This window comes from Zalophus californianus, chromosome 10 (assembly GCF_009762305.2).
Source record: "Zalophus californianus isolate mZalCal1 chromosome 10, mZalCal1.pri.v2, whole genome shotgun sequence".
Taxonomy (NCBI): domain Eukaryota; kingdom Metazoa; phylum Chordata; class Mammalia; order Carnivora; family Otariidae; genus Zalophus; species Zalophus californianus.
Genome location: NC_045604.1, coordinates 42,651,827 through 42,679,487, shown reverse-complemented (window position 1 = coordinate 42,679,487; position 27,661 = coordinate 42,651,827). Strand labels below are relative to the sequence as shown.

The following is a 27,661-nucleotide window of genomic DNA, read 5'->3' as shown; positions in this document are numbered from 1 at the left end:
GCGTCTGCCTTCGGCTCAGGTCATGATCCCGGAGTCCTGGGATTGAGTCCTGCATTGAGCTCCCTGCTCCACGGGGGGTCTGCTTCTCCCTCTGCCCCTCACCCCACTCTCATGCTCTCACTCTCAAATAAAAATCTCTTTAAAAATAAAGATAAGGAGAAAGTCTGGAGACAGGACGTGGTTGGAGTCTTCTCTGAGAGTCTTTATGCAGAGCCTGCAGACTGCATCCTAACAACCCGTCTCATTCCTGCCTGCCTGCCTTCCTCCGTCCCGCCACGTATATCCAAAGAGGATATATGTGGATGCCTGGAGGTCTGGCCCCTGGAGGTGGTGTCTGGGGTGCTAAGCACTCTGTAGAGCCACCATAACAAGCCTGGACTGCCTTCCTTCGCACCTCACTGGTGTGTGAGGGAAATAAACCTCCCTATTGGTTAAGCCGCTGTTATTTGGGGAGTTCTGTTTCATGCCGCTGAACCTCATCCCAGCATGGGCCGGGCCTTTCTTTCTGTCGCTGACATTGGAGCCACAGTGAATTGTTCAATCACTGCCTGGGTTCTAAAAGGGTTTCCACGTATCCACACATGTGTTTTACATGCCTTTCAAGGTACTTATTACTAATGTTAACAAAATCACTGCTTTACATTTGTATAGTCTTTCATAGTGTGGTGTGCACACTCAAACTGATAATTTGTTTTAACGCTGCTCTAACCTCGTGAGGCAGACTTAATTGCCATCAGCCCTTCGAGGACACAAGTGCTTCCTAGACACATTTGTATTCTCAGCTCCAAGCATGCGGCCTGGCACATCGCAGCATATCAGTAAATCTTTCTGGAGTGGTTGGTTTGAGCGAAGAAGCTGTGTGACTCGCCCAAGGTCACAAAGTCAATCTCTCAGAGGGCCAAGATTTGAAAGCACATCGGCTCATACTGAATATAGCCTCTTTAAAAATAACATGAATGTGAATTATGCAGCACCCTCTATCTCATAATTCTAAAAGTACCTTTTTAGTCTCTAATGAATTTTCCAGTTATATCTTTGGTTTCTTTTAAAATATTTATTATTAAACACTTACACCATGGAGGATAAAACCAAGCTGCCCACATGCCCTTCTATATGCTCCTCCACATCACCCTACAACAAGCACCGGCACCCGTGGGCCTTCCTCCCTTTGCCTCTGGTTGACAGAGAGACTGTAACCCACTCACAGCTTCACCCCCGTGCTTCTAAGATGCTGTTTTGTGTTCTTTTTTTTTCACTGAAAAACCTTTCATACCCACAAGAAGGGAGTGTATTAAAAACACATGTACCCGTTCACCATGCAAATAATACCCTTATTATCAAGTCATTTTTCCTCTCATTTACAGAAGCTACAAAAGGGAAAGTGTGTGACCATGCTAGGACAGCAGCAAAGCCAAGACCACAACATAGGGCTACCTGAGTCTCCAGCTGGCTCACTCCCTGCTGGGTTAACCTGATGGCCACCCTCAAAAGTCTGCCTGCAAGCCACACCAGAGAGCTTCTCCACACCAGCGAGCTGGACACATGGCAAATCCCTCGTGATCACTTTAGAGAGGCAGAAATGCTTGGACATGACCTAATTCATTTGCTGATGCACGGCTGCATGCAAAGTTAACCATTTCTCAGTGGCACCGCTTTAGTTTTAGATTTTTTTTTTTTTAGACTTTTATTTATTTATTTGACAGAGAGAAAGCACAAGTAGGCAGAGAGGCAGACAGAGGGAGAAGCAGGCTCCCCGTTGAGCAGGGAGCCCCACGTGGGGCTCGATCCCAGGACCAGGACCCGAGCTGAAGGCAGATGCTCAACCGAGCCACCCAGGCACCCCTAGTTTTAGATTTTTGTACAGTCAGTGACATGAGCAGTGAAGCCACGCTGAGGGATGTCAGGGTGGCCAAAAACACCAGACCAACAATTTAATAGATCTGGTAGCACCTCGTCTAGGATTGTGCAGGGTAGAGATTTTTAGAGGCCGGGGTGCTGATTCATGCTTTCTCCCAAAGAACGGATTAAGAAGGCACCTAGGGCTTCTCACCATTTTATAAGTAGCCATGCTCCACATATGTCACTCAGTATTTACTAATGCCCAAAGCGATCACTTCCTTTCATGTCTGTCAAGTTGGCCAACTGTTGTCAAATATAGTGATGTGAGTCAAGAGACCACATCTGTGACACTGTACTTTTTCAGCACTCGAGTCTTATTAATCCTATCACTTTATATTTCTGAGGTACCTCTTCTCAACAGTTTGCAAGGCTCCAAAAGAGAGGTGAGATATTCTTAGCCCTACCTGTAAGATAAAATCCCTCAGGTACAGAGAAGAGAGATGTCCTCTGGGTCACAACAGATTCAACATGAAACTCAATAATCTATTCCCTAAATGCCACTCCACTCCACTCATCATTCCTTCTCACAGCAAACCTTCCCTAGAGGCAACAAAATCTATTTGGTGGCAGCCATGGGAAGTCACTTGCCCGGGAGTCCGCTAAGCATCCTGGCCTTCAAGAGTTCCTTGGAGGATGGGATGGGATAGGGTAGGGTAGGGTAGGGTAGGGTAGGGTAGGGTAGTGTAGGGTAGGGCAGGCCACATCTCGAGCCAAGAATGCAGGGTTTGCTCACCAAGAAGGAGCAGAAGAAGATGAAGGAGACAAAGTAAACGTAGGCCAGATCTGTGCCACAGCGCTCATTCTCGTTCTGCCCCGAAGGTGCAGTGGTGTCGGGCTCGCAGCCTTTCTCCCCGAGGCACGACAGCATTATCTCCTGCCAGGCCTCACCTGTGGCACTCCTGAGCCCCGAAGACATTTTGGTTAGTTGTAGCAAGGCTGCACGTCTCAGCCTCTCTTTGGCCCTCCTTCCCAACTCACCCATCCCTCTCTCTTCTCTGTAGGTTTCCTCCCTCTAGTGCTTTCCATCCAGAGATGGGAGCGTGCCAAGGAGGTCTCTCTTGGGCTCTGCCACCTCCCCCACTGCTTCTGTCTTTTTGGGAGTGTCTGCTGACAGTGGTAGAGACGGTGGTGGGACTATCTAAGACCCCACGTAAACCTGGCCATCCAGCGTTCCAGCCCTTAAATGGAATCTGACCTGGAGGAACCTGTTGTCACCTTCCCTACTCAGTCCTGCTGCACATAGTCTAAACTTGCAGTTTACAAATTACCTGCTGAGTCAAAAACCTTGAGGAAACTTCCCGTCATCAATGGAGCCATTTTTCAGAGCCATTGCCCCTCCCCAACCCCTGCCTCTACTCCAACTGTGTATCTTAATAGGAGCAGAGCAAGCAGAATAAAGAGACAAATAGGAAAAGGCAGACTAACTGCCTCCCTCAACAAGAGAGCTCCAGCTACAACAGTTATGCATCCAGATACCTGAAGAGTAACATGAGGGACCCAAAGAAACTCCGGAAGTTGTTGTGCCGGTTGATATGACTCTCCTCATCTAATTTTATGTTTCCAAATACCTTGAAAAGAAAAAAACAACGAAAAACAAAGAGCATTACTGGCTGTGTGATGTGTCTTGTCCTGCACATGAATATTAGATGCACCTGCATCTACTAGGGTTGGCAAATCACATGGCCCTTCCCAGTGGCTTAATCCTGACACAGACAACTCAAACCCAGACAGGCTGGTGGATCCCACGCTCCCGGCCCGCTGTGAAGAAGTAATTACCTTCTCCAGTGCAGCAAAGGGGACTCAGGACCATAGAAGGCAAGATCTTTTTGAAGTCATTCTGCCTGTAGGTAGTTCCTCCCACACCTAATTTGGTCTTTTCATTTCCATGGTACCTGTCACCATGGTACTCAAGCAGTCTGTCAAAGACGTACCCCATCACAGAAGTGCGGGGAAGGAATTACCCCTCTCTTCCTGTCTCAGGTAGTAATGAGGGGGGCATGTGTATTTGCAGAAGATGTGATTTACGGCTTGGGCGGATACTGTCCTGGAATTTGCAAGCAGTGTGGGTCAGAGAGGGGCACCTTGATCTTCCTTGGTTATGTTCTTATCCAGAGAGTCAAAGTGAGAAGATCAGTACATCCATAATCTAGAATCCACGAGAACAAAGGCACACAAAGCCAAGTTCTGGCAAAGAGGATGAAGAAAGTCAGGACAACTGGATACTTAAAAAAGGAGAAAGAAAATGAATTTGGGTAGATCTGGCTATAGAAAGAGTTTACTAGCCTGCTGTTGGTTGTTGAGCTCGGAATGTGGTCACCATGCACATTAATGTGAAAAAAGAGGGAAAACTCAGAGATATTTGTCCACAGACAGTGAATAATGTTGAACTCTGAGACCCTAAGTCTCTTCAGATGAGAAGGGCGCCCTTCCAAATGCACTCCCTGCCCTCCCCGCTAACCATGTTTCAGGTGTCAGGATCTAGTCTCACAAGTCAGTATCGGTACTACTGAAGGCCTATAGGTCACTTTCCCAGATATCTGAGACAATTTCCAGCCTATACATGACATGCTTCAGTTTATCTAATATATGCTAAATTCAACACATTTTTCCCCCGAACAGTTTTGAGAATGTGCAATTGAGGAACAATCTCTGCCCCCAGCTATTTTGCTCAAATAACCCCCACTGACACCTGCTTTGGGAATTTGTTCTCAACACTGTTTTTCAAGACCCAAATACTATTTGTCTCTCAGGGAGAATGGAAGTGGCAAGCGAGGCAGCACCAGCAAAGAAAGGAAGGAGAAAGATAAGCAGGTGGAAGGCCCACAAACAGAAGTAGTAGCAATGAAAAAGTCCCCCTTACATTTAGTTCCAGGCACCCAGGAGGAAACTGTCCAACATCCTTGCCTATGTTCACATCACCAGTCTCTCCTTTTCACCCTCTTGGTCCAGCATCCACGATTTATCCCTCATTCCTCACATCCACAAAACTTACAGTGTTTTTTTTCTTTCTACATATGACAGTCATCAGCCATCATTAATTGTCCTCGTTATGATTTTCTCCAATACTTTATCCAGTCATCAGCTGGTTGGAGAGCATGCTGGGGTTTTGCATGAGGCATGTGTCTAACAGTCAAAAAAACTGAAGCTGTTTTGAATCTACTCTAGTTTTCAAGCCAAAAATGTAAAAATGTATATTTACTGTGAAGTCAGTCCTTTTTTTTTTTTTTTTAAGCTTTCACTTAGCTCTTGTCCCAAACCAAATTTCTTACACCAAAAGGGCATGAAAAAGAAAGAAGGGATACCGAGACCCACCAGAAAACTTAATGGAAGTACAAGCTTAAATATACTTTCGCTTGGAATCACAGAACTCTGGCACATAAAAGGACCTCTGAAGACATCTATCCAACTCCTCTACTGTATTGGTGAGGGTCTTAAGGCCCCGAGAGGCTCAGTGACTTGACCAAGTTTGTACAGGTGGTCAGTGCAGGAGCTGAGGCTGAAAGCCTCACCTTCTAATGATCTGTGCCCCGGGACTCTTTCCCATACCCAGCAAGTTACTCCTTCCTTCCATCTTCAGATTCCTCTGCAAAGCTCTCTCTTCTTCCAAGATGCCTGTGGAAGTTCAGAATAATGGTTCTTCTCATAGATTCATCCTGTTTCTATTTATATCTTTCCAATGTTGGTCTTCTGCCTTTATGTCTTTCTGTTTAAATGGATCCCTCTGCTTTGTTATGACTATACTAGATACAATTTCTCTAGTCACAATCTAGGTGTCAGCAATGTGCTTGGTGCGGGGTCTCCGTCATGGACCAGGAGGAAGACGGCCATCTAAAGGCAAATCACAGTGGCAAACCCATTTGCGTCCCTGTGTAATGGAAATAGTGCTCTTATTTTTTTGGAAAGAAGTCTCAGGGCAATAAAATTAATTAGACATTGCAGTAATTTTAAAGATCACAATTTCATGACTGAACAACTCCCACGTCCCACTGAAGGGTCAAAGAAATACTTGTATTTGCTTGTTGGTAGGAGGAGAGAACATGCAGTACAGTAAGAATATGCGCTGTGTAGCAGACAAAGCTAAATTTAAACCTCAGCTCTCCCACTTACTGAGCCCTTGAGCATGTTATAAGTTACTTAACTATGCTAAGCATCAATGGAGTCAATGAAATCCACCCGTAAACATTTTCACATCACTCCCGAATACGTTAGTCATGGATTGTGTGTGTGCCTGCTGATAGGGAGGAAGGATGGGGGTAAGAGCACACATTTAGGACAGTGTCTGGAACATCCAGGAATTCAAGTGATGGTAAACAGCCTTATCATCATTATCAGCAATATCAAGAACAGTTGAGTACTGGAGATGGTATTATTCTGGTTTATTTTGATTGATGACGAAAAGGAGGTAAGAGCTATTTTAAGCATGGGCAAAAATTGATTAAGTTTCTATTTGGCTATTCAAGAACATTTAAATTCTAGAATCAAATATTTGAGAGTTAGAAGGGCCTTAATAGACATCATCATGCTGATCAGCAATTTCAGTAGGGATTCCGCTTACAACACAGCCCTGACACCATCATGACATCTCTACTGAAATATCCTCATTGAAGGAGAACTCACTACTTCTCAACCAAATCTCACACCTTTTCACATTTGACATTCGGCTGTCTTTTTGGAGAACAAAAAACTCTCCAGGAATGTGGTTAGAAGATGAATCAAATTAAGAAGTGCTTGCATGAGAGAGGAGGAAAAAGAAGAGACATTTCAGAGATGCTCTGGAAAAAGGCTGCTGACACAGCAAGCCTGGGAGAGGTGCCCAGTGGCCCCAGATGGCAGGTACTATTGACAAGATGGCTGGCAGTCTGAAGGCGGCCAGACTGGCTAAATGCAGGAGACTGCCACTTGGCTAAATTTCCATGCTGGGGTTTAGTCTCCACATCTCCAAGTCAGAAAGTTCGCCTCCCTGAGACAGGCAGACAATCCAGTGTATCCAGCTGGATAGGTTCATGGGATGAGCTGCTGACTGTTTACAGGTGTCCATCTGTCACAGATGAAGTCGCATTAGAAAGATCTTATGGCCTCTTCTGCTCAGTGGGCCTCTGGCTACCCGCATAAATATCCAAGGTGGGAACCTGATCCACTTCTCAACTCCGAAACTGGCAAGGATGTGGTAACCCAAGAGAACTGTCTAGGAGCTGCCTGACCCTTTGAGAGGAATCAGCAGGATCATGGCCCTTGGGTACCCTTAGGATTAGGCAGGCTACTAGGAACCCCGGGAGTTGTTCCCAGTTGTAGGTCTTAGGGCATAAATCTCAGCCATTCAAGACTTAGACACATTTTGTGTTGCTGTATACAAGAGAACAACCATCAGACTTTCTTTTAGGTCTAGCTCAAATATGGGAGATCCTGAGAAATGGATCATCATGGGCCTCACCCTCAATCTTGTGTGCTCGGGCTGGTAAGCCAGTGACAATCTGGGCAACAACTGTCCCCCACCAGGCCCCTGATACATGAGCTCACCTGCATCCCAATGATGGCATAGATGAAGAAAAGCATGGCAATCAGAAGGCAGACATAGGGGAGGGCCTGGAAGGAAAGCAGAGACAGGACCATGAATTCAGAGGCAGATAGCTCCCAGGCTCCACACCCCACAGTCACCAGCAATACTGGAACTCTTGCCCTGAGGCTGATTTAAATGGGGGCGCTGGGAATCTATTCCCTGGGGCTGTGCTGTTCTAGAGTGCCATAAATTTGCCGATGTTCATGTCCTCTGACAGACAGGTAAGCTGCTGTCTGTGGAGAGGCTTGTCATTTACCTTCTGTCAAGAATATTCACTCACCCAGAAGTATGGCCCAGATCTCCAAGGAGAGCTGGGGAAACTTCCTGGGCTTGGGATGCATCCCACTTTGCATTGCAGAATATTAATAATGTGGACAATTGTGATGCAAAGTACACAGTAAGCACCTAGCTTTGGCTCCCAAATTCCTGTATTACCCCTTCCCACTCCCTCACTCAATGCCAAGCCCCTGATGGAGAATCTGGGAGCAAAGTGAATGGGCTGAGTCTCAGTTGTTCACCATTTCGTAGAAGGCACCTTCATCTTCTGAGGTAACATCACTTTCCAGTGTTTAAGCCTCCTGACACTTCATTATGTGTCACACAAAACTCCAAAAAGCCTTTCAAGTGTAAGCCACTGAAAAACACTGCCATGAAGCCATGCGGCACAAAATTCTATATCGTGCAAGCCAACTGCCATGCTGGGATGATAACATTTCAATAAGGGGGGCAATGGGGCAAGTGAAGGAAATGTAAGGTAGGGAACTGGCCTCTGGCTGGAGGAGGATATAGGGCAATTTGGTTTTAGGGCCAGGGTGGGCTCCGTAATTCTGGGGTGATCTCAGTGCTGACACGGAAACCTCCCTCCCTCCTTTACCACCCAGTAAGTTCCATAGAAGACGATGCAACTATGAGTCTCCACTCTATCTTGACTGTGTGCAGCACAAATCCCAGGAGATCAGTTGAAGGCTTTCAGACTGCAAGGGTAGGGCTTATCAACAGAGCCAACTAAATGAAGAGCCTTGGGAGACTTTTACAACTTGAAAAAAGGATAAAATTAAAATGCAACTGAAAGTTGCCAGGAGAATCCCCTCACTGGTAAAGTGCTGACTCCCAAGGTCTGTGAAGAAAAATGGCTGCATTTCAAGGGGCCATGCGAAGACTCCGTCTGCTGATAGAAGAAGGAAGGGAGATAGGTTTCTTACCGCTCGAGGTGCTGCTACCTTCTCCCACCTTCTGCTTACTTCCTGCCCTCATTCCACCTTCTACACTCCAATGTCTTCAGTCCCTAGCTCATCTCTCCCTACCCCCAGGTTTTGGAAAAAGATCAAAGATACATTCTGATCGCCTTTCTTATCATGCTATAAATTCTAACTCAAAACAAAGAAAAACACGGAAGAATGAAGTAGGCGTCAGTGATGGAGAACTGGGGGCTATGCTCATGGCTGGTGGGGTGCGGGAGGGGTGGCTTGGGTAGGCCATGGGGGTGCAGTTTATACTGTGTGGCTCCCTGCTGTGTGTATCTGCAGAGGCAACCTTTGTGAAGCCGACTTTAAGAAAATAATTTCTATACTGTGTACTGAGACTGTTCCAAAAGGGAAACACCTATCCATCATGGTGTCACCTGGAGGCAGATTCACCTTTTCTTCGCTGTTCTATATTCACTGCAATAAGCCAACCACTTGGCCATCAAGTTTTGACATGCTTTTCATTGCCCTCAACAGTATGCATTTTTACAGAGAGCTGGTGAGCATGATAACGTGACAGGCTGACACGTTATTTCTTGAGAGACTAACTGTAACTTGTTTGGAAGGTCTCTAGCAAAAAGGTTTTAGGAGTATTTTGTGTATCAGATTCTAAATCCAAATTCACCTGAGACTTGGTAAATTCTTACTAAGGTTTTAGATTTCTCCTCTGTCATGTAGCTTTGGCAAAATTCCTTTCATTGAGGTGAGGCCTCTGTGGGAGTCATGACACCAAACAATTACTCTGGATATGATAAAAATGTCAAGGTTGCTTGTAGGAGCCTGAACATCCCTATGACTGGTCTCACATATCAAACCCGCAGGACCTCGATGGAGAATAAGTCAGTAACGATGGTGTGGGGTGAACACTTTTCCCAAATGATGAGAAACCATTGAATTCACTGGCTGACCTTCTCTAGTTCAATTAAAGTACATAAATAATTAAATTAAATAAAGGAGACAATTGGTAAATTCATGATTTCTCAGCTTTGAATCAATGTCATCAAATTTATTTTCAAAACACATTCATTGAAAAGCTTTTTTTAATAAGAGGAAAAATAGTAGGCATTTGAACAGCATTTAGAATCCCCCCCCCAAACTTCAAAAACAAACTATGATATCTGCTACAGCCTGAAGACATTGAAATCTGTTTGTAAAACTTCTTTTGCAGGAAGTCTCTGTGATTAGAGTGGATTTCAGGTCACTTTTAAACTTCTGTTTCTTATACATACACCTCTGTATGGCCCCATGAGACCATTCAAAGCAGCTCACTACATCAGCCTGGCCCAAACATCCTATTAGACTGTAGGACACGGAGGTGACCATGAACATGCCATACATTCAGTGGTTGAGGAAACACACTAACAAAGACAAGAATGGGACCGTATGAATCATCCTGCAATCAAACACAACTTAAGGAATCCTTTGAAAAACTGGTCATGTGAAATGAAGCCGTTGGCAAGTCCCTGAAAATGAAGAAGCTGGCTCCAGACACGGATGGGATTGCCTGGGGCTTTTTGGACTATCTTCTCAGACAAGCCCTGGCCTCAGTCAACAGAGAAGATAAGGGAGTTACAAAGTGGAGGTGTTTTTCTAGAATGACATTCTATCCAGTTAGGCACGAGCTGACTGTGGCCCAGCTAAGTTGCACTGTAACTGAGAACTGCTGTATTTACTGGATGCATCTGACAAACACTCATTCCTGGAGGTCAAGGGACCTGTGTAATGACATGCTGTGGCCCGGCAGTGTTCCATCTGATAAGACAGAGAGGAGGAGCTGATGACGCTTACCTTAAAGGACTGCACAAAGGTCCAAAGTAAAATACGGATGGTGTAGCCCTGCCGTAGAAGCTTGATGAGGCGGGCGGCTCGGAAGAGCTTCAGAAAGCTCATGTTGAAGCCACTGGTGTTCACCAGCTGGTGGACCAAAAGGAAGCTCATAGTGACATTACAGTCATTTAGAAAACACTACACACTAGTATTTGCATATGTATCCCTCATTCGGATCATAAAATTGGACACAGATTCTGTCTTGTGTTTTCAACCCATCTCCAACTGTTGCGCCAGTAAGGACCATCTCTCCAAGCCTTCCCAGGCCCGCCCTCTATTCCCAGGTAGAAGGGTATGGGTAGTACCCCCAGAAGAGTGCCCAGCATGTGTCAGACAAAACCAGGCTCTCTAGTCTTCCAAGGGGCCCTCGTGGTCCTAACTGCACTCAGAAGCCAACGAGGTGACCAAATAATGCCTCTAGCACATATGATGGTCATGCCCACATTCGATGAAAATGACAATGAGCTCTCCAAGTCTTCTTTAGGATAAACAATTTTAGGGAAACGATTCAGGTCTAACAACTTTGAGGACAACAATACTGTGCTGCTTCTGTCTCTCCCAAAGAATCTAGCAGAACACTGTGCACACGAGGCTTCTTCTGGTACTGCCTATTGCACTGACCCCATTTGGAGGCTGCTGTTCAGTCATGCAAATGAACAAAACCTTCCACGAGGCCCAGTGCCACTCCAGTGTTTGCAGCTCGGGAGTGAGGAAATGAGCTCCCAGCACTTAGAGGGCTACACATTTGGTTTGATGAGCTAAAAAATGGACTGTATAGGGGAGGCGCCTGGGTGGCTCAGCCGGTTGAGTATCGGCCTTCAGCTCAGGTCATGATCTCAGGGTCCTGGGATTGAGCCCCGTGTCGGGCTCCCTGTTCAGCAGGAAGCCTGCTTCTCCCTCTCCCTCTGGCCCTCCCCCTGCTCGTGCTCACTCACTCTCTCTCAAATAAATAAATAATCTTTTTAAAAAAACGAACTGCATGCACAAAGGATTTTTTTTATGCTACTTCAGGACCAAGCTCAAAGACAAGGATGTACAAGCCACTCACCTTGCTGTCTGTCAGAATGATTTCTGTGATACTGCCAATCACCGTGATGAAGTCAAAGATATTCCAGGTGTCTCGAAAATAGTTCTGCAGTGTGAATTCAGTCACAGGAGCACCAGAAAAAGGAGGAAAAGAAAAAGAAATGGAGAAAAGATATCTTTAATTACATAAGTTTGTCACTTGGAATTAAAACTCGTCAATTCACTTACAAGAGCAATTCTAACTTTGGCTTTCATTTTCCCATTTCTAACAGGAAATGGTATTTCTTTACCGACTTGGGAATTTCTCATTTGGGAAAGCAGTCTTCTCACTACTTGAAGACCTTGTTTTTGTAGCTGTCACTAAAAAGCTACATTAAAAAAAATATGTAAGAAAGAGATCTGTGGCCAATAATATTATAAAGTCCAAAAAAGGAAAGATCATCATTGTCACCTACAAGGCAATAAAATTATTTACTGTATTACTCTAAGGTTTTCTACAACTTTTTAAATTGTCTATATCATGTGACCCTATAAATATACAGTTCTGACTTTCAACTATTCACAGTGATGTCTTAAGTCTTTAAAGGCCAAAAGATGTACCAAAAATCTTCTCCTAACTCCACAGGGCGATAGGACGAATAGACTTCATCCTTCCCCTCTTTCTCAGCTCTGTTACACCTCTTGAGTAATAAAATGAGTGGGTTGAAGGAGATGGAGGAGAAATAAAGGACCTGGCAAATGCATCAACCATGTAACAGCCTGCTTAACAGAGAGAGTAGGTAGGTTCTGCTCCCATCTCCAGCGCTCAGGTGAATACAGACCTTGGACTATATTCCTTAAAAGAAACAGGACACTTGGGTTTCCAAAGTCACTGGCTTGTCCTTGGGCAGCAGGTCCCATATGAGACTCTCAGAGCACTGCTGAAGTCAACCCCCCCACCCTCACAATGAGCATTAGTGACTTTTACAGTATGTGCCAGATAATGGCTAGGCCCTTGAGTTCTTTCCATTCGTTTCTCCCATGAATCCTATGGGTAGGTCATGATCAATACCCTCAATACCCTATGTTCATAAAATACTCAGTAGCAAGGTTGGCAAGAAGAGTGGGCAGAGACACACAAATAGTGAGAGGAAAGGAGTATGGTGAGAGCAAAGCTTTCTTTTCTTTTCTTTTCTTTCTTTCTTAGAACATGAGTACGGGGTGGGGGGCGGGTACGGGCAGAGGGAGATGGAGAGAGAGAATCTCAAGCAGACTCACTGCTGAGCATGGAGCACCACACGGGGCTTGATCCCATGACCCTGAGATCATGACCTGAGCCGAAATCAAGAGTCAGACGCTTAACCAGCTGAGCCACCCAGGCGCCCCGCTAAGTGATCTTTAAGGAGCACCTACTCAGGACTAGAGCCTTGATGCCTTCGGTACACTGTTTAGCTGGGTACACACAACAAAGTATCTAAGGCTATAAGGCAACTATAGTGATCCTCATTTTGAATGACAAAGCTAAGGCTTAGAGAGGCTTGTCTGATTCCAAAGCCACCAGCACCTGCTAGGCATGCAGAGAAACAGGGCACACAGCCTCACAAATTCACGTTTCCATGAAGAATACCTACTTCCTCAGGAGTGGAACCAAGTCGAGTCTCTGAGTTCCTCAGTTCTCAGGGCTCTCCTATTTCCAACCTGGGCTAAGCTTCTTAATTCTTGGATAGGCCCCCATATAGTAGAGAGAACATGAATCTAGGTCTCAGAGGACGGGAGCTCTGGATTCCAGCTGAAGGGATTTTACGACACAATATGGTTTAGAATAGCACAGTGTAGTGTAGACTAGTAGATTACCGTGGACAGACTGTGGGTTTCAAGTCAGATTAGATCAGGATCTGAACGCTGGCTCTGCCTTTTAGTAACCTTGGGCAAAGTATTGAATCTTCTTGAGCCCTAGCCCATCCATAAAAGAAACTGATAACGCCTATCTAGTAGGCATTATGAAGTTATGAAGCTAAAATGAGTAACATATAAAGAGTTTGGTACTTAATATGACAACCAATGTTCATTCTCTCCCCCTTTTTCCTTCTTCCTTTTTTATTCCCATCCCACTTTCCATTTCTACTGCCTTTTATTCTGTCATCTTTAAAAAGCTATACAATTTTTCTGAACTTCAAGTTCCTCATTTAAATCAACAACATCAACAATGATAATGATGGCATCTGCCATGTGTATTTCAGAATCATTGAGAAGATCTAACAAAATAGTATACGTTAGGATATTCTGAAAACCTAGAGTACTCTATCAATATAAAGACTTATTTGGGAGTAGTGATGTCTTTTATTGTGTGAAAATGCCTCTAGACCTTGAATGAAAATATGGAGGTGAGAGTGGGAAGGAGGCAGGCTTTGGAGCCGAGTCTAGTTAAGCTTATAAGTATGTATTCAGCATTCACTGTAATTAGCGCACAGTTGGGGACTTAAGTCACAGACAATGTCAATAGCATATGCAAGTAATCAAGATGCATAGAAAAACTTTCCCTGTTGCAGCACCAGCTTGTCCCTCACTCTGCTCACCCTGCTCAGGGCTAGACTGTATTATAAAGGCATCTTTGTTGGTGGTAGTTTCTTTTTACTTTTTTATTTCCCCAAGTCTCAAAATACTCAACTGGAGTCAAGCGAGCAACAATGCAGCCACCTGCAATGGGCTCTCTTCAACTCCCCTCCCCAAACCATCAAGTTAATGACTTTTCAAAGAACCATTAGGAGACCAAAAGCAACCCCCCCCTCCCCCCCCCCCCCCCCCCCCCCCCGCAATCAACACTCACAGTTATCAAGCCCAGCCCAGAGTCCCTGCTAAAGCTGCTACCAGACAAACCCCTATTCGGATAATCAGCGAAGTTTCTTTTCGTGCAGGGAAAGCCACATACACACATAACTTGAAATGGTAGCTCACACACTAAGTAAGGGTGAAACAGCCGTCAGGTGGGGTTATCTGCATTCCACTGATCTCACTGTAAACGCTGAAACAAGGAGGGTGGTAGCAGAGAGAACTATTTTGTTTATAGGACACTGAAGCCAAGGGCTAGGTTTGCTTAACACCATTGAGAGGAGATGCATGGATGTGCCAAGCATTTGTAATTAATAGTTGAAGAGAAGTAAAAGACTCATACAAGAAAAACTCAGCCCAACCCTCCTCAAACCTAATTCCAGCATACCTACGTACCAATTTACCTTTCTCTCCCTTTCTCTCTCTCTCTCTCTCTCTCTCTCTCACGCTTTAATGGTCACAAGCCTTTGTAAGCTTAAGTAATAAACATTTATTTTTGTTAGCAGAAATTGTGCTTCATGTAACTAATGGGAGGAGGACAATTAGGTAAAATCTAGTATCTGCTATGTTTGAGGGTAAGAGGGACAGACATTTTCCCACTTGAATTATAAAATCTTATACCTTTTACCAGTAAATAAACATTCAAGGCTTATTAGTCCAATCTTTGTTTTGCTCCCTATCGACAAATAAATTGCAGTTCTATTAAGAACTCTGTCACCGCTTGACCACTGAAAGAACCTGACAGGACCAGAGCTGATGGCTTGATGAGTATGGAGCTGGGGATCTGGTTTCCTTTGCCCTTTCTCCTAATACCCTCATGTACCCTCTTCTTTCTTGGGCAGTTTACTTAGCAGTTGAAATAGGCCCACAATTAGGTCAAGTGTGTGAACCATTTCTGGAAGAGTGGGAGCCACTCCCCTTCTAGCAAAGGCTGGGAAGGCCTCCAGAAGGCAGGGAAGACAAGCGCAATGCTGGGGTACATGGCAAGCCATACCAAGAAGCCGAACGCGATGATCTTTAGGACACATTCCAGGGAGAACACCATGGTGAAGGCAATATTCAGGTACTTCAGGGCCAGTTCGTAGGTGCAGGGAGCAGAGTAGTACTGCCAAGAAGAGAAAAGAGGAGAAAAAGAATCAAACCCTTAAGGTGAGGGGGGATATTCCGTGTCATCGAGGCTGGCCATCTCTCATCCCTGCCCTTGGGCGACACTCTGGCATGTGGTGTAGGAGGCGCGACAGACGTGCCAGCAAGGAGGACCACGCATCCCACGTAGCAGAACCGGACAACACAGAGGAAACCACAGACCATGCCCTATGGTGGCTACTTATTAGCAAAACAGCCAGTCTTCCTAAAGAGGAAGGTGAGAGGGACAGAAACATTTTCTTACCATTTATTATTAAATAAGATCACACCTCTTCTAACACTCCTTTAGAACCCCACGATCATGTAGACCTCCTGACATTCCCATTCTCGTCTGAATCTGATGGCCACCAGCACCCGGGGCCCTGGGCACTACTGGCTTGCTACTATAGGTCTCACTGCACTTTGCCCAGAAGGCCCAGAGGCTGGGCTGCTGAATGGGACAAGATCAAAAAGAGATTCTGCAGGGGGAGAAGAAGGGGAGGAGGCAAGCGTCTGCCCGATGCCCCGGGAGGGACCCGGCCCCAAAGGCCCCGTCTGCTGAGTGCCTCCCAGCCACCAACCCCTCACCTTCATCATCAGCACGACAGTGTTCAAGGCGATCATGGCCATGATGGTGTACTCGAAGGACGGGGACACCACGAAGTGCCAGACGCGGTACTGGAAGGTGTGTCTGTTCTGCGGCATGTAGCGGGTGAGAGGTTTGGCGCTTATGGCGAAGTCGATGCACGCCCTCTGAAAGGAAAGTTACAGCTATTAGCCCAAGCTCAAGTTCCCTCAACCTCACCCATTGGTGGGCTCTCTGTTAGGTGGCTAGAAGAACAGGACAGTGCAGGAAAACACAGGGTCGGGCTGGACAAGCAAAAGGTAAAAAGGGCAGCAGGGATTATGGGGACAAAACTATAGGTGCATGGTCCCTTTAAATGAGTACACAGAACTGGGCTAACACATGGGATGTGGACTGCATGGTGATTAGTAACGTCCTTTACACAGGCTGCAGCCAACATGAGCAGGCAGGAAGCCTTACCCGACGCCCTTGGTCAGATGTAAAAATCTATCTCCCTGTGCGTTCCCATAGCACTGTATTTGCATTTCTCTCATAGTCTCAAACAGTTTCTGTTCCATTCCATTACAAAAATAATGAACCCTACAATGTGCCAGAACTATGCTTGTTACTAGAAAAGCCGCAATAAGCAAGCCATATCCCTTATCCTTACAGCAAATACATACCACGGAGGGACACAGCCAGGTAAGCAAATGTCTTCATGATGTAATTCTGGTACCTAACTTTTACTGCCACTTTTAGACTATTCACTGCTTAAACGTAGGGACTACATCATAAACCTTCCAGTTCTCTGTGCCTCATGCCTAGGTCTTAAAAGAGCATATGTTCAAAAAATATTTAATGACTCAATAATTTTTCCCATCTTCTGTCATTTTTAATAAAGTTAAGACAATTCAGTCTTCCTTCCTACCACTGCGGTTCCAAGCGTCCTTTCTGGAACCCCTGCTCTCCCATGCTCTAGACCACTTGTTTTTACCTCGTTCTTCTCCAGGCTGCACTCCTCCATCATCTTGTCCCCTTGCTCCTGGAAGGTGATGATGATGAGAGCCACAAAGATATTGACAAAGAAGAAAGGGAAGACCACGAAGTAGACCACGTAAAAGATGGACATCTCCATGCGGTTGCTGCGGCTTGGTCCTCGGTCTTCCTCTGTCACATCAACAGAATGCTGTAAGACTCTGTAGGGACAGAATGAGGGGGCATGGATGGTGGACAGCAATCTTGGCAGTGGCCCTGACTGAAGGCTTCATTAGGAGATGTGCCACCTATTATATCTTCTTATGTGGCTTCCCTGACTTTGAAGATCCACCATAATTTTTAGGGTCCATAACCAAGCTGGCGAAGAGCCAGTGATCCCCAGTCCACTGCCCTTTCTAGGCCCTGTCCCATCATGCATCCAACTGCTAAGAAAGAGTGACATTATTTTATATCTTAGGTTGTCATATTCAATGCCAAGAGATGCCGGATGTCTATATGGCATTTTACCAACTAGAGTATGCCCCCACCAGAAAGTGGGGTCTTAGTAATTGCCAAGTCTCTGAAAAATCAGCCATCGGCAGCCTAAGAAACTGCATTCTAGGGGCACCTGGGTGGCTCAGTCGGTTAAGCACCAGATTCTTCATTTCGGCTCAGGTCATGATCTCAGGGTTATAAGATCAAGCCCCTCATTGGCCTCTGTGCTGGGCGTGGAGCCTGCTTAAGATTCTCTCTCCCCCTCTCCCTCTGCCTCTGCCCCTCTCCCACCCCACTCACACTCTCTCTAAAAATAAAAAAAAAAGAAAGAAAAGAAAAGAAAAAAGAAACTGCATTCTGTTGTCTTCTTCATGACAGGTATGATCGCAGAAAGGGTCTCTGAGTTCTTCCAGCTTATTCTTTTTCTCTCTCTCTTTTTTTTTAAGTAGGCTCCATACCTACCATGGAGCCCAACGTGGGGCTTGAACTCATGACCCTGACATGAAGAACTGAGCTGAGATTAAGAGTCAGATGCTTAACCAACAAACCACCAAGATGCCCCTCTTCCAGCTCATTCTTAACCTCAATCCTCAGGTGAAGGGCCAACTTGGAGGATAAATATGTCTAAAACCATCCCCAGAGACTGAAACAATAAGAGTTGCAAATATTTCTGACTTTGTTATCTCCCTCTTGATTTTTGCCTTATTTCATTCCTCCTCTCTTCTGCCTGTCTCACCCACTCATAACCACTTATTTTCCCTGGGAGAATAGCAAAGGGTCAGCCTCGTTCATCTTCAATAAGCTTCTCAAGGCAACCACGTGGTCCTATCCCAGCTCACAGACAAGCATGCCAACTCAAACCCATCACTCACTGAGGCCATCCTTCCCCTGTGGAGACGGTGAAGAGGGTCAGCAGGGCCCAGATAATGTTGTCGTAGTGGAATTCGTGGCGCTTCCATTCCCGGCCTTTCACCTCCATCTTGTTTTTTTCATGATCTACATAGTTGCCTCTAAAACCAGAGTACAGATGAAATAGGGCCTCTTCACTATAGCTCGTGGGAGAGGAAGGAAATTCTACAAACTTCAATAATGTGGCTGAGTAATAATCAGCATACAAATGTGAGGAAGAAAGCAGAGCCTTATCAAAGGCAGTCTATGATTGTGGGATAAAAGTTGTATTTGGTGCCTAGTAGACATGGAAGATTAAATTCTAATCCTTTTACTAGTCACCGTGTGTAACCTTGAGCAATTTAAACTTTCTGAGCCTCAGCTTCCAATCTAGAATATGTAAATGAAACCTATCTCAAAAGGTCACTGCAAAGACTTAAAGTGAAAAACTGGGTGTAAAATGCCATGTACCATGTCTGGCACAAAAGAGGTGCTCAATAAAAGTTTAACAATTTCCTATCTTGCCTTTTTCCTAAAAGAAGAAATGTGAGAGAGGTAAGAGAGAAAGAGAAGAGCTATGTGTGGAGGGCTGAGCGGGCATCACCAGAATATGCATCAGGGAAGGTGAGCAGCGCGTGCTGGTCGCACTTACATGCACTCCTTCTCTGTGTCTTTGGAACTGTCTGTGCAATAAAAGAATTTTCCCTTGAAGAGCTGGACTGCAATAACAGCAAAGATGAACATGAAGAGCTTGTAGACAATGAGGATGTTGAATACGTTCTTCAAGGAAGTCACCACACAGTCGAAGACAGCCTGCAAAGAGAAGTCAAAAGCACTATGGGTCCCCAGAATGGCCTGTGCCTTTGCCTAGAGCTGAGTGAGGGCCACATCACCACCAGCCAGCCCCCCATAGAAGGTGCCCCGGGAGATATCCCCTTACTAAGAAGTGACACGCATGGGATTCAGAGCTGGCTTCCAAGCCGGTCATGACTGCAAGAATCTACCACCTGGAAGGGCACACGTGCTCTGAATCTGAAAGCAAACCCAAAGCAGTAGAAACCAAATGGCAGCAGGCAATGCAGGGAGTCCTTTGTGGGCTCCCAACAGGTGTGCTCCAATTAGCGGGAGGCACAGAAATCTATTGCAGAAAGGGATCTCTGAGAGCGTTCAGCCCTTTCTGGTCATTAAATGGCTTGTCCCTAACCCAACATCTATTTGGTGACATTCTTAGATTTGGTTTATATACTGAATATGTATTGTTTTTCTCTTTACTGTTTTAAATGGATCAGAGAGTATAGTAAATTATTACTTAGTATTTAATGATATTTGGAATAAATTCCTACATTCACTCCAAGTATGTTCAACACTTCACTTAAATGTTTTTAGCTTAAGGCGGGCTCTATTGGGGATGAAGATTCAACAGGTGGTACGGGTGGGGATGGGGAGCTGCCTTCTCATAGGGCAGGGGGGATGGGGTGGGCAAAATCAGAGACTTGCTCTCCAGTTACAGGCCATGTCCTTCAGCAGAATCCTGAGGGGCTACACAGGAATTCAACACATTCCAAGCCATTTTTAGGTTATTTTCTAGGTTTTTAGGTTTAGCTCACTGGAGAGTGGTGCCCCATGGTGGCACTGCATTTGTGCCCTTGCTACATTTGTGCAGTTGCTTCTTCACAGCGCTGGATGAATAGCGCTGGTTTAATTAGTTGAACACTGCAGGGAAGGTGAGCAGCCTGCAGCCTTACAGATTCATCAGCGCCACCTATACTTGCCTAGGTTATGGAGCTGCAGAGAGTGTGAGAAGCCAGAAGCCAGCACTTCCTAATTAAATGGAATTAACCAAGGGTGAGGTTTCACTCTCCAGCCTGTTAATTAATCTCATCATGCTGTCTGCAGTCTCCTTAGGACCCCAACATAGCTCAGAAGAAAGGAGACCCCTGGGGCCTGGGCTGCAGCTAACAATAGTGGTTAGGGCCCCAGGCCCCCTGGCAGAAAGGAGTATTTATGGGCATGGACAAGGCCCGGCACTATGATGGTAGAGGGTTGTAAGGAACCTGGAGACCGGGCTCAGGTGCGGCGCTGTGGCTCAGTTGGCTGGCTATGTGGCCTGGGGCAGCAGTGAGCGGACCTCTGGGCTGTGAACTGGGAGTCCTGGTCCCTCCCTCATGGTGGCAGGCTATCGCTCAGGAATTCAGGGGAAGAACTTTTCCCCCATGAAGCTTCAGCTTCCATTAATCGCAATTTATGTGTGGGGGCGGCTGGGAGGGGGGAAGGAGGGCTCAACATGTTAGCAAACCGGACTTGAATGGTAAAGCACACATTGAGGGCAGGAAGGAGGCCTAGGAGGATGGAGCAGGGAGGGCATGGGCCAGAAAAGAGGAGAACCAAGGTAATATAGCTATGAAAGTGCAGGTCCTGGTAACAGGAAAAACTCAATTCATGTTAGCTTGCTTCCCCATTCTCTGCTTCTGCCAAAAATGACTGTGTTCTTGGGCAAGTTATGACCAATCTATGCCTTAAAAATATAAAGGGTCAGGGCTAGAAAATCCTTTCCTTCTCAAGGATTATGAGGGAAGAAAGCATCCCAGGTTACTCAGCATGATCTAACGTGTAGCCCACAACATAGAGGACTCCTGCACTTCCATTTTGGTGTTCTGAGTGCACCTTAATGACACAGGGTTCTTTTTGGATGGCATGCCACAGGCAGAGTATATACAAAATACCACCTGGGGCCGGACTCAAGAGGCCAAAGCCGCCTTATAGATTTCTTGGCCCATCGGTTATTTTTCTTTGAAATGAAGGCCTTTAACTCAGGCATTTGAAAGAACCCCAGTCTCTGTGTGAGCAAAAGGAATATTCCCAGAAATGATCCTCCAAAAGTAGGCTGACCACGGCTAAAGACAAGATGGGAGAAGGGGCCTCGGGAAATGTTACCTTGAGCTTGGGCAAGCGCTTGATGGTCTTCAGCGGCCTAAGAACTCGGAGGACCCTCAGAGATTTGATGGTCTTGATGTCTCGCCCCTTGTTTGTTCTGCAGTGGGGAGGCCCCCAGAGGTCAGAGGAGAGGGGGAGAAATGAAAGTGGCATTCATACGACTGCATTAACAACAGGGTAAAAGGGGAGATGCTTAGGCAAGAGACCAGAGATTGGGTCAGAGTAAACTCCCTTCAGGACAACCCCACAAAACATGCTCTGGGAAAATTTTCAATTCACTCCCCAGTGTGCACACACTCCTATGCATGCACACCCATGTGTCCTCACACAGGAACACATGGGCATGCACCCAGAGGCCTCCATGCACGTATGATAATGAACGCTTCCTCTCCCCAACGTCTGGAGTAATGCGGCTCATTACCACACTAGCAGAATGCAAATGGAAGACCAACTGACTAGGGAACATGACTGGCAGTCCATTCTGGATCCCCACTGTGCCTGCTCTGGTGCTTCTTCAGTAGCAGGCTCTCAAATGATATTTGTTGAATGGACTAGGAACCTCCGGTCGAAAGCAAATCTCATCAGGGGACTTGACCTAGTCCTTTCTTTGGCTCTAGATTTGTCACCCCTGCAGAGTTCACTAGTTCAGGGGACAGCAGGGTGAGGAAGGGCACTGGGGACATGACACTCCTGCTGTGTTGGCTGCCGCTTCCAGAGAAAGCATGTCACGTGGGCTTCTTGCCAGGACCTTGGCTCACACCCCAGTTATCTGTGCGTGGCTGGCTCTTTCAGCAGTCCTTTCCCATCTGAGACATTCTATACCTAGCACAGGCTGCGGAGAGCCAGAGAGTTGGAGGAGGCCCAAACTGCAGGCCCTGCCCACCTTTATCCTTGCCCTTCAGCTCATGAGCGTCCCTATTCAGCCACTTGGAAACGTTTGTTCCTAATAGATAAAATATGCTTCTCTTTGTATTTTCAGGAATGAAATGAATCAATCAACCTGCATTTCTCCCTCCAACCTGCTTATTCCCTGAGATCTTTGCATTCAATCCAAACAACTGCAATTTGTAAAAGACACACACAGATGGTAGGAAATGAGACTCTGAAGAGTGAGCTCAGGCTCTGGTTCTTTCCTCCTGTTGGTTCAGAGTATCATGACGCCAACAGCCCAAGGAAACAAGATCCAGAACATCAGATGGGAACTACAAGGGCTTCTGCCTGCTTTTTACCTCGTCCTTCCTGCCATACCCACCACCCACCCTCTGGCAGGGAGATAAAAGAGCTATGCTTCCACAGAAGGCAAGGTAGAAAGACATTTAATATCATTCAGGGAATGCTGGCTTTGCCCAGAATGTGAATTTAAAGACCCTTTTAATGGCTGTAGGCCATGGCCTATAAGCCACTCTTATTCCATTCGAGCTCTGAATATAGATAATCCAAGAGTACCGCATTAGAAGGTCATTTGCATCCAGGGGTTCTGTATATTTTATAAACTCTTTTACTGTATTACGTTCATATATCTACCTAGCTAAAAAAGGCAACTTCCAAGCCAAATATATACCCAAACCAATGCACCTGATCACTTCCCAAGAAGGCTTGGCGACTCCTAATTTTTGCCCTCTTGGATGTCAGTGAGAACTTACCACTCATATACACTCACCAGTCCTTTTTCAGTGAGCAGACTCCTTCCCTCCCAACTGTACTTGCACCCTCCTCCAACCCACTTCCCGGATTCTTTACTTCAAAGAAAAGTGAGAACAATATTTACCCCAAAGCGTTCCTATGGAGGATCCAAGCAGAAAGCAGTTAAAAAAAAAAAAAAAAAAAGAGGAAGGGGGTGGAGAGAAGGAAACAGTCAGAAAACTCCAGGGAGGACAGGAAACCGTACAGCGACAGGAAATTGGACAAGCACAGGCCCAGGAGATCCCGCTTACAGCCTTGGCACTTGTAGAGTCCACACGCTTTGTGAAAGGAAGGGCCAGCACACCATTTGCTCCACACCCACCTCTCCAACCTGCAAAGGCAAAGGCGCTTTGCAAGCACCAGTGAAACTGTGTCTAACCGGATGGCATTCCCCATATTGTGCTTGATTTCATGGAGCCCAGTCTAGTGACGTTTCCTAAATAGAGTCTTTTACTTCCATTTCCTTAGTAGTTTTCAGACAAACTCTACTTCCAGTGAATTTATAAGAAACCAGGAGAGAGGAATTAGGTCTGCTCTGGGCCAGAAATTCTGTTGGGAAAGGCATTTCACGTCACAGTGGCGTACCTACGCTTCCGAAGGATTTCATCTGCAATGGGGCGCATGACCCCCCTGACAGGGATGGTAGGACACCTCTTAAAAGCATGGATGAGCAACACCATAAAACCACCCCAAAATATGGGGGAAGGCATTTTGTATCAAAGTCCTGATGGCACACAAAGGGATGCCCTTTGATAAGTTAAATGACCAACTGTTCATCATGAGCTATTTACTGTGCAGCTTGGAGAAAAATCATCCCAGCTCTATTTGGAGGCTTACCAATAATAAAAAGGGGTGAGAGCATAAATATGAAATATTTGAGATTAGAAATAATGAGAGCTAACTTTCTGCATACTTCCTCTTGGCTAGATTCTATGCTAAGCACTTTTAGTGCGACTCTTTCTTTGGGCCTTCCAATAACCTTAGGACACATAGCTATCACTATCCCCATTTCACAGACATGATTCAGAGAGGCTAAGGAGTACCTGGCATTAGCAGGGCAAGCTGGGCCTTGAAGCTAAGACTGTACGATGGTTGGAGCTCTTGCTCTGTACCACTAAGCCTCGGCAGCAGAAGGTTTTGGTTCCAGGCTCTGTCAAACCAAATTCTAGAGCTGGAAAAGACCCCTGAAATCCACTTAACTGCATCCCCAGGAAGATGTGCCTTGCATGAGATCCCTCAGTGAGTGAGCCACAGTGGAGCCATCGATGAACCCACCTTCAGCCATGGAGAACTGTCTAGAATTCAGGCTGTGGTTCCCAGTTGCTGGTTGCTGGAAAGGGTACTTTCTCTCCATCCTTAATCTTTTTAATGTAACACAAACCTAACGTTACACCACTCTATGTCACAAGCAAAGACTTCTCATGGTTATTTTACTCAGTAAATGATCTCATATTCAAAATTACATTCATTTTCACAGTAATTGCCAAATTAATGCTGATTTGGGATTAAACCCAAGGCTTTATAAATCTTAAATCCCTCGTGTGACACCCTCTGAGTGTTCAGAAGGCAAAGATAGTATCTTTCCCTGGGTTATAATAGTGCCTTCTCATGCACGAGACTGGGCACACGGTGGGTAGGCCAAACGCACCTTTATCCACTCGTACCACAGCACTGATGGAGTCTTTAATATACACCAGGCACTCTTCTGGGTGTGGATATACCACCGTGAATAAAACAAATGGCGTCCCTCACTTCTTGAAATTTACCAAGTCTAGTGGGGAGGAAAGACCTCAAGTAAACAAGCAAACAAATGAAAGTATAATTGCAAGCTATGTGCCATGGGAAAAATGCAATCATTTGATTGAAAATTTCCCCAAAACAACTACATAGGTCACCTTCCTTTCCCCAGGCTACATTCATTTTGAGGAAAAGCTTAGGGAGAATCTTCCATATCCCTAAAATGAGAGAACAGAGTAGGATCAATGGATGGGCAGGTGATTTAGGGTGACACACTCTAAGCTTTTACCTGTTGCTTAGCCCAGGTCCTCAACTCTGAGACCTTTATGTCCAGGAGCATCTGAACGGGTTCTCAGAGGTTCATACTCACAGACGCCCATTTTATGAAGGAAGGCCCCAAATTTCTTGCTCTTCCCACACACCTCGATAAAGGACAGAATTTGTTCTCTATAATTAATTTTGCCCCAGGATCCTACTAAAATATTCTGCTATGGAACAAAGACCATCTGACCCCACTGCTTGTATGATTTGTGTGTCCCTTGTTTTGGAAAATGGGGTTCCTTAATAGCACACTCTGATCTCAACAGCTGATTGTGGCTGCCAATGTACAGCAGAGGTGGGGGGACATTTGTCCCATGCTGACTCCCACAAAGTTGAGCCAAGGATAGTAATAAGACAGAGGCCCAAAGCAAAATAAGATTAGTCATTGCCCTGCACATTTTTCAAACAAGTCCCTCATAGCAGAGGAACCACTGAAAAGCTATGATTTTGAGTGGTTGCAGAAAAGCACGGTTGCTTCTCGGTTTTGTTAACATATGTTCAACACGGATTTGAAAATTGCCATTTGAAATGAAAGGAACACCAGATAACAAAGCCACAGTGTCCAGAAAAGTCTTGACAATTTCACCCCAATATTAATTTTATTATTAATTAAAATATATCATAATTTACACATATGCTAGGCCGAACTACCTTTCCCGAATCCATGCACAGGGGAGCTATTTAAGCCATTATCAGAGCCAACAAGATTACAAGGGAAATGTTTTACCAAACCAAGAGGACAAACTCTTCACTTTAATGGAGGCATATTATTTTTGAAATAATTCATGTGCTTTTTACAAATCATTTAAATATAATCACTTGATAACACTTTGTTAGTCTTTGCTACTCTATGTATAGTCAGAATTTTTTTATACTGCCTAACTAGTGAAATTTATCAGGTTTAAAAACTGACTCTAATGTTAAAATTTGAGGATAATTTCGCATGCTAGGATGTACTGGTCCGCCTTTAATTGGGACTCAACTGGGCCACTCATTTTCCCATTTATTTCCTACTTGTTATTTGGTAAGGTCCTGGCTGCTCTACAGAAAAAAAAAAAAAAAAAGCCACATTTCTCTTATGTCTCATCAGTAAAAGATGAGAATTTTCCAGCTCAATTGTCAAGTTGCCCTCCAGATCTTTCATATATAACCACTCATCATTCACTGTAATCTCGCTCCTCAGCTTCCAGGGCCCCCCTTTCTCAAAGGACATGCTCTCACATTGATTTCTGCAAGGAACCAACTCTTTCCATGGCAGGCAGAGGAGGGACATCGGGTTCTGAAGAGCTCTCCCTCCTCTAAGTGGAATGGCCTCCCTCCCCCATGAGCCCCAGAGAGAACAGCACAGGGATCTGAAGGAATCTCTTGCCTTAGAAGGATGGACAGGCTTGCTGGAGTGTAAGGTGGGGACAGGAGGTCACGCTGTGAGGAGCCGTGAGCCTTGCTAAAATGTCTGGACTATTATTTGGGAGGCAATAATAACTTTAATACGTACTTGCTAAGGGTTTGGCACTATACTGGACACTGAATGTATTATTTCATTCTCACAAGACTAAAATATAGTTCTTTTTAATTTCTACTTATAGATGAGGAAATAGAAGTTCAGAGAATTAAGACAGCTAATAATTCATAATGCTGGGATTCAGACCTAAGTCAGGCTCTGAAATCTATGTCCTTATTTGTGATGTTACAGTGCCTTTTTGGATGGGAATCACAGGAGGACTTTAACCAAAGAAGGAACAGCAAAAGAAATGAGTAGTTCCTGAGCTCAAATATTGAGCTATTTATCCTCTTAGCCGTAATCAGCCTAGGGTCTGTGAGTGTTCACAGAAAGAAAAAGGTACAGATAGAACAGATGGACAAGGTCAGGGATGCCCTTGTCCACCTGGTCCATAGGTCTTTTCTGTCTCCAAGCAGAGAAAGATGGATCGCAAGGCTGAGGAGAGATCCATACCAAGCCACCAAGTTGAGTTTACAGGGGTTAATGGCTTGGAACTAACTACAACAACAGAGATAGAAAGGAGTTTAATGTAATAGAGAAAGCCCCTAAACTTGAAGTAAAAAATACCAGCTGCTTAAGAACTGGTTTTGCGGGGCACCTGGGTGGCTTAGTCGGTTAAGCATCTGCCTTTGGCTCAGGTCATGATCCCAGGGTCCTGGGATTGAGCCCCGTATCGGGCTCCCTGATCCGCAGGGAGTCTGCTTCTCCCTCTCCCTCTGCTGCTCCCCCTGCTTGTTCTCATTCTCTCTCTGTCAAATAAATAAATAAATAAAATCTTAAAAAAAAAGAAAGAAAGAACTACTAGACTACTAGTCAAATGAGTCAAAATAGTTAAAGTCTCAAGCAACCCACCTCTCAACTATAAAACAGGACTGTTGAGTGATGCATGAAATAAATAGTGTGAAAGAACTTTAAAAGTTCTAAAGACCAGTGGAAATGAGAAGTTCTCTGCATTGGCACTGCTTGTCTCCAGAGGAAGTCTAGGACCTGTTGGTAAGGCTAGTTCATCTATTTATGTATTTTTCTTCCTTGCCCCTACCTCAGCATCGCGTGGGTTCTCCCATGAGCCCCAAATC

The 27,661-nt window shown here is 45.3% G+C and overlaps 1 protein-coding gene across 9 annotated transcripts in view; it reads right to left on the bottom strand.

Moving 5' to 3' along the window:
* Positions 1-27,661, bottom strand: part of CACNA1E (calcium voltage-gated channel subunit alpha1 E) — a 501,028-nt gene that overhangs the window by 30,773 nt on the left and 442,594 nt on the right. For 8 of the 9 annotated variants that reach the window (XM_035722083.1, XM_027610796.2, XM_027610800.2 and 5 more), the window contains 12 exons: positions 23,112-23,123; positions 21,344-21,440; positions 19,062-19,222; positions 18,394-18,531; positions 17,046-17,247; positions 16,075-16,239; positions 15,356-15,466; positions 11,576-11,659; positions 10,489-10,614; positions 7,417-7,482; positions 3,376-3,467; positions 2,633-2,798 (listed from right to left, as the gene is read on the bottom strand). In XM_035722083.1, the coding sequence (XP_035577976.1) occupies positions 2,633-2,798; positions 3,376-3,467; positions 7,417-7,482; positions 10,489-10,614; positions 11,576-11,659; positions 15,356-15,466; positions 16,075-16,239; positions 17,046-17,247; positions 18,394-18,531; positions 19,062-19,222; positions 21,344-21,440; positions 23,112-23,123 (1,420 nt within the window). The remainder of the gene's footprint in view (positions 1-2,632; positions 2,799-3,375; positions 3,468-7,416; positions 7,483-10,488; positions 10,615-11,575; positions 11,660-15,355; positions 15,467-16,074; positions 16,240-17,045; positions 17,248-18,393; positions 18,532-19,061; positions 19,223-21,343; positions 21,441-23,111; positions 23,124-27,661) is intronic. The other variant, XM_027610799.2, reaches the window with a different exon arrangement.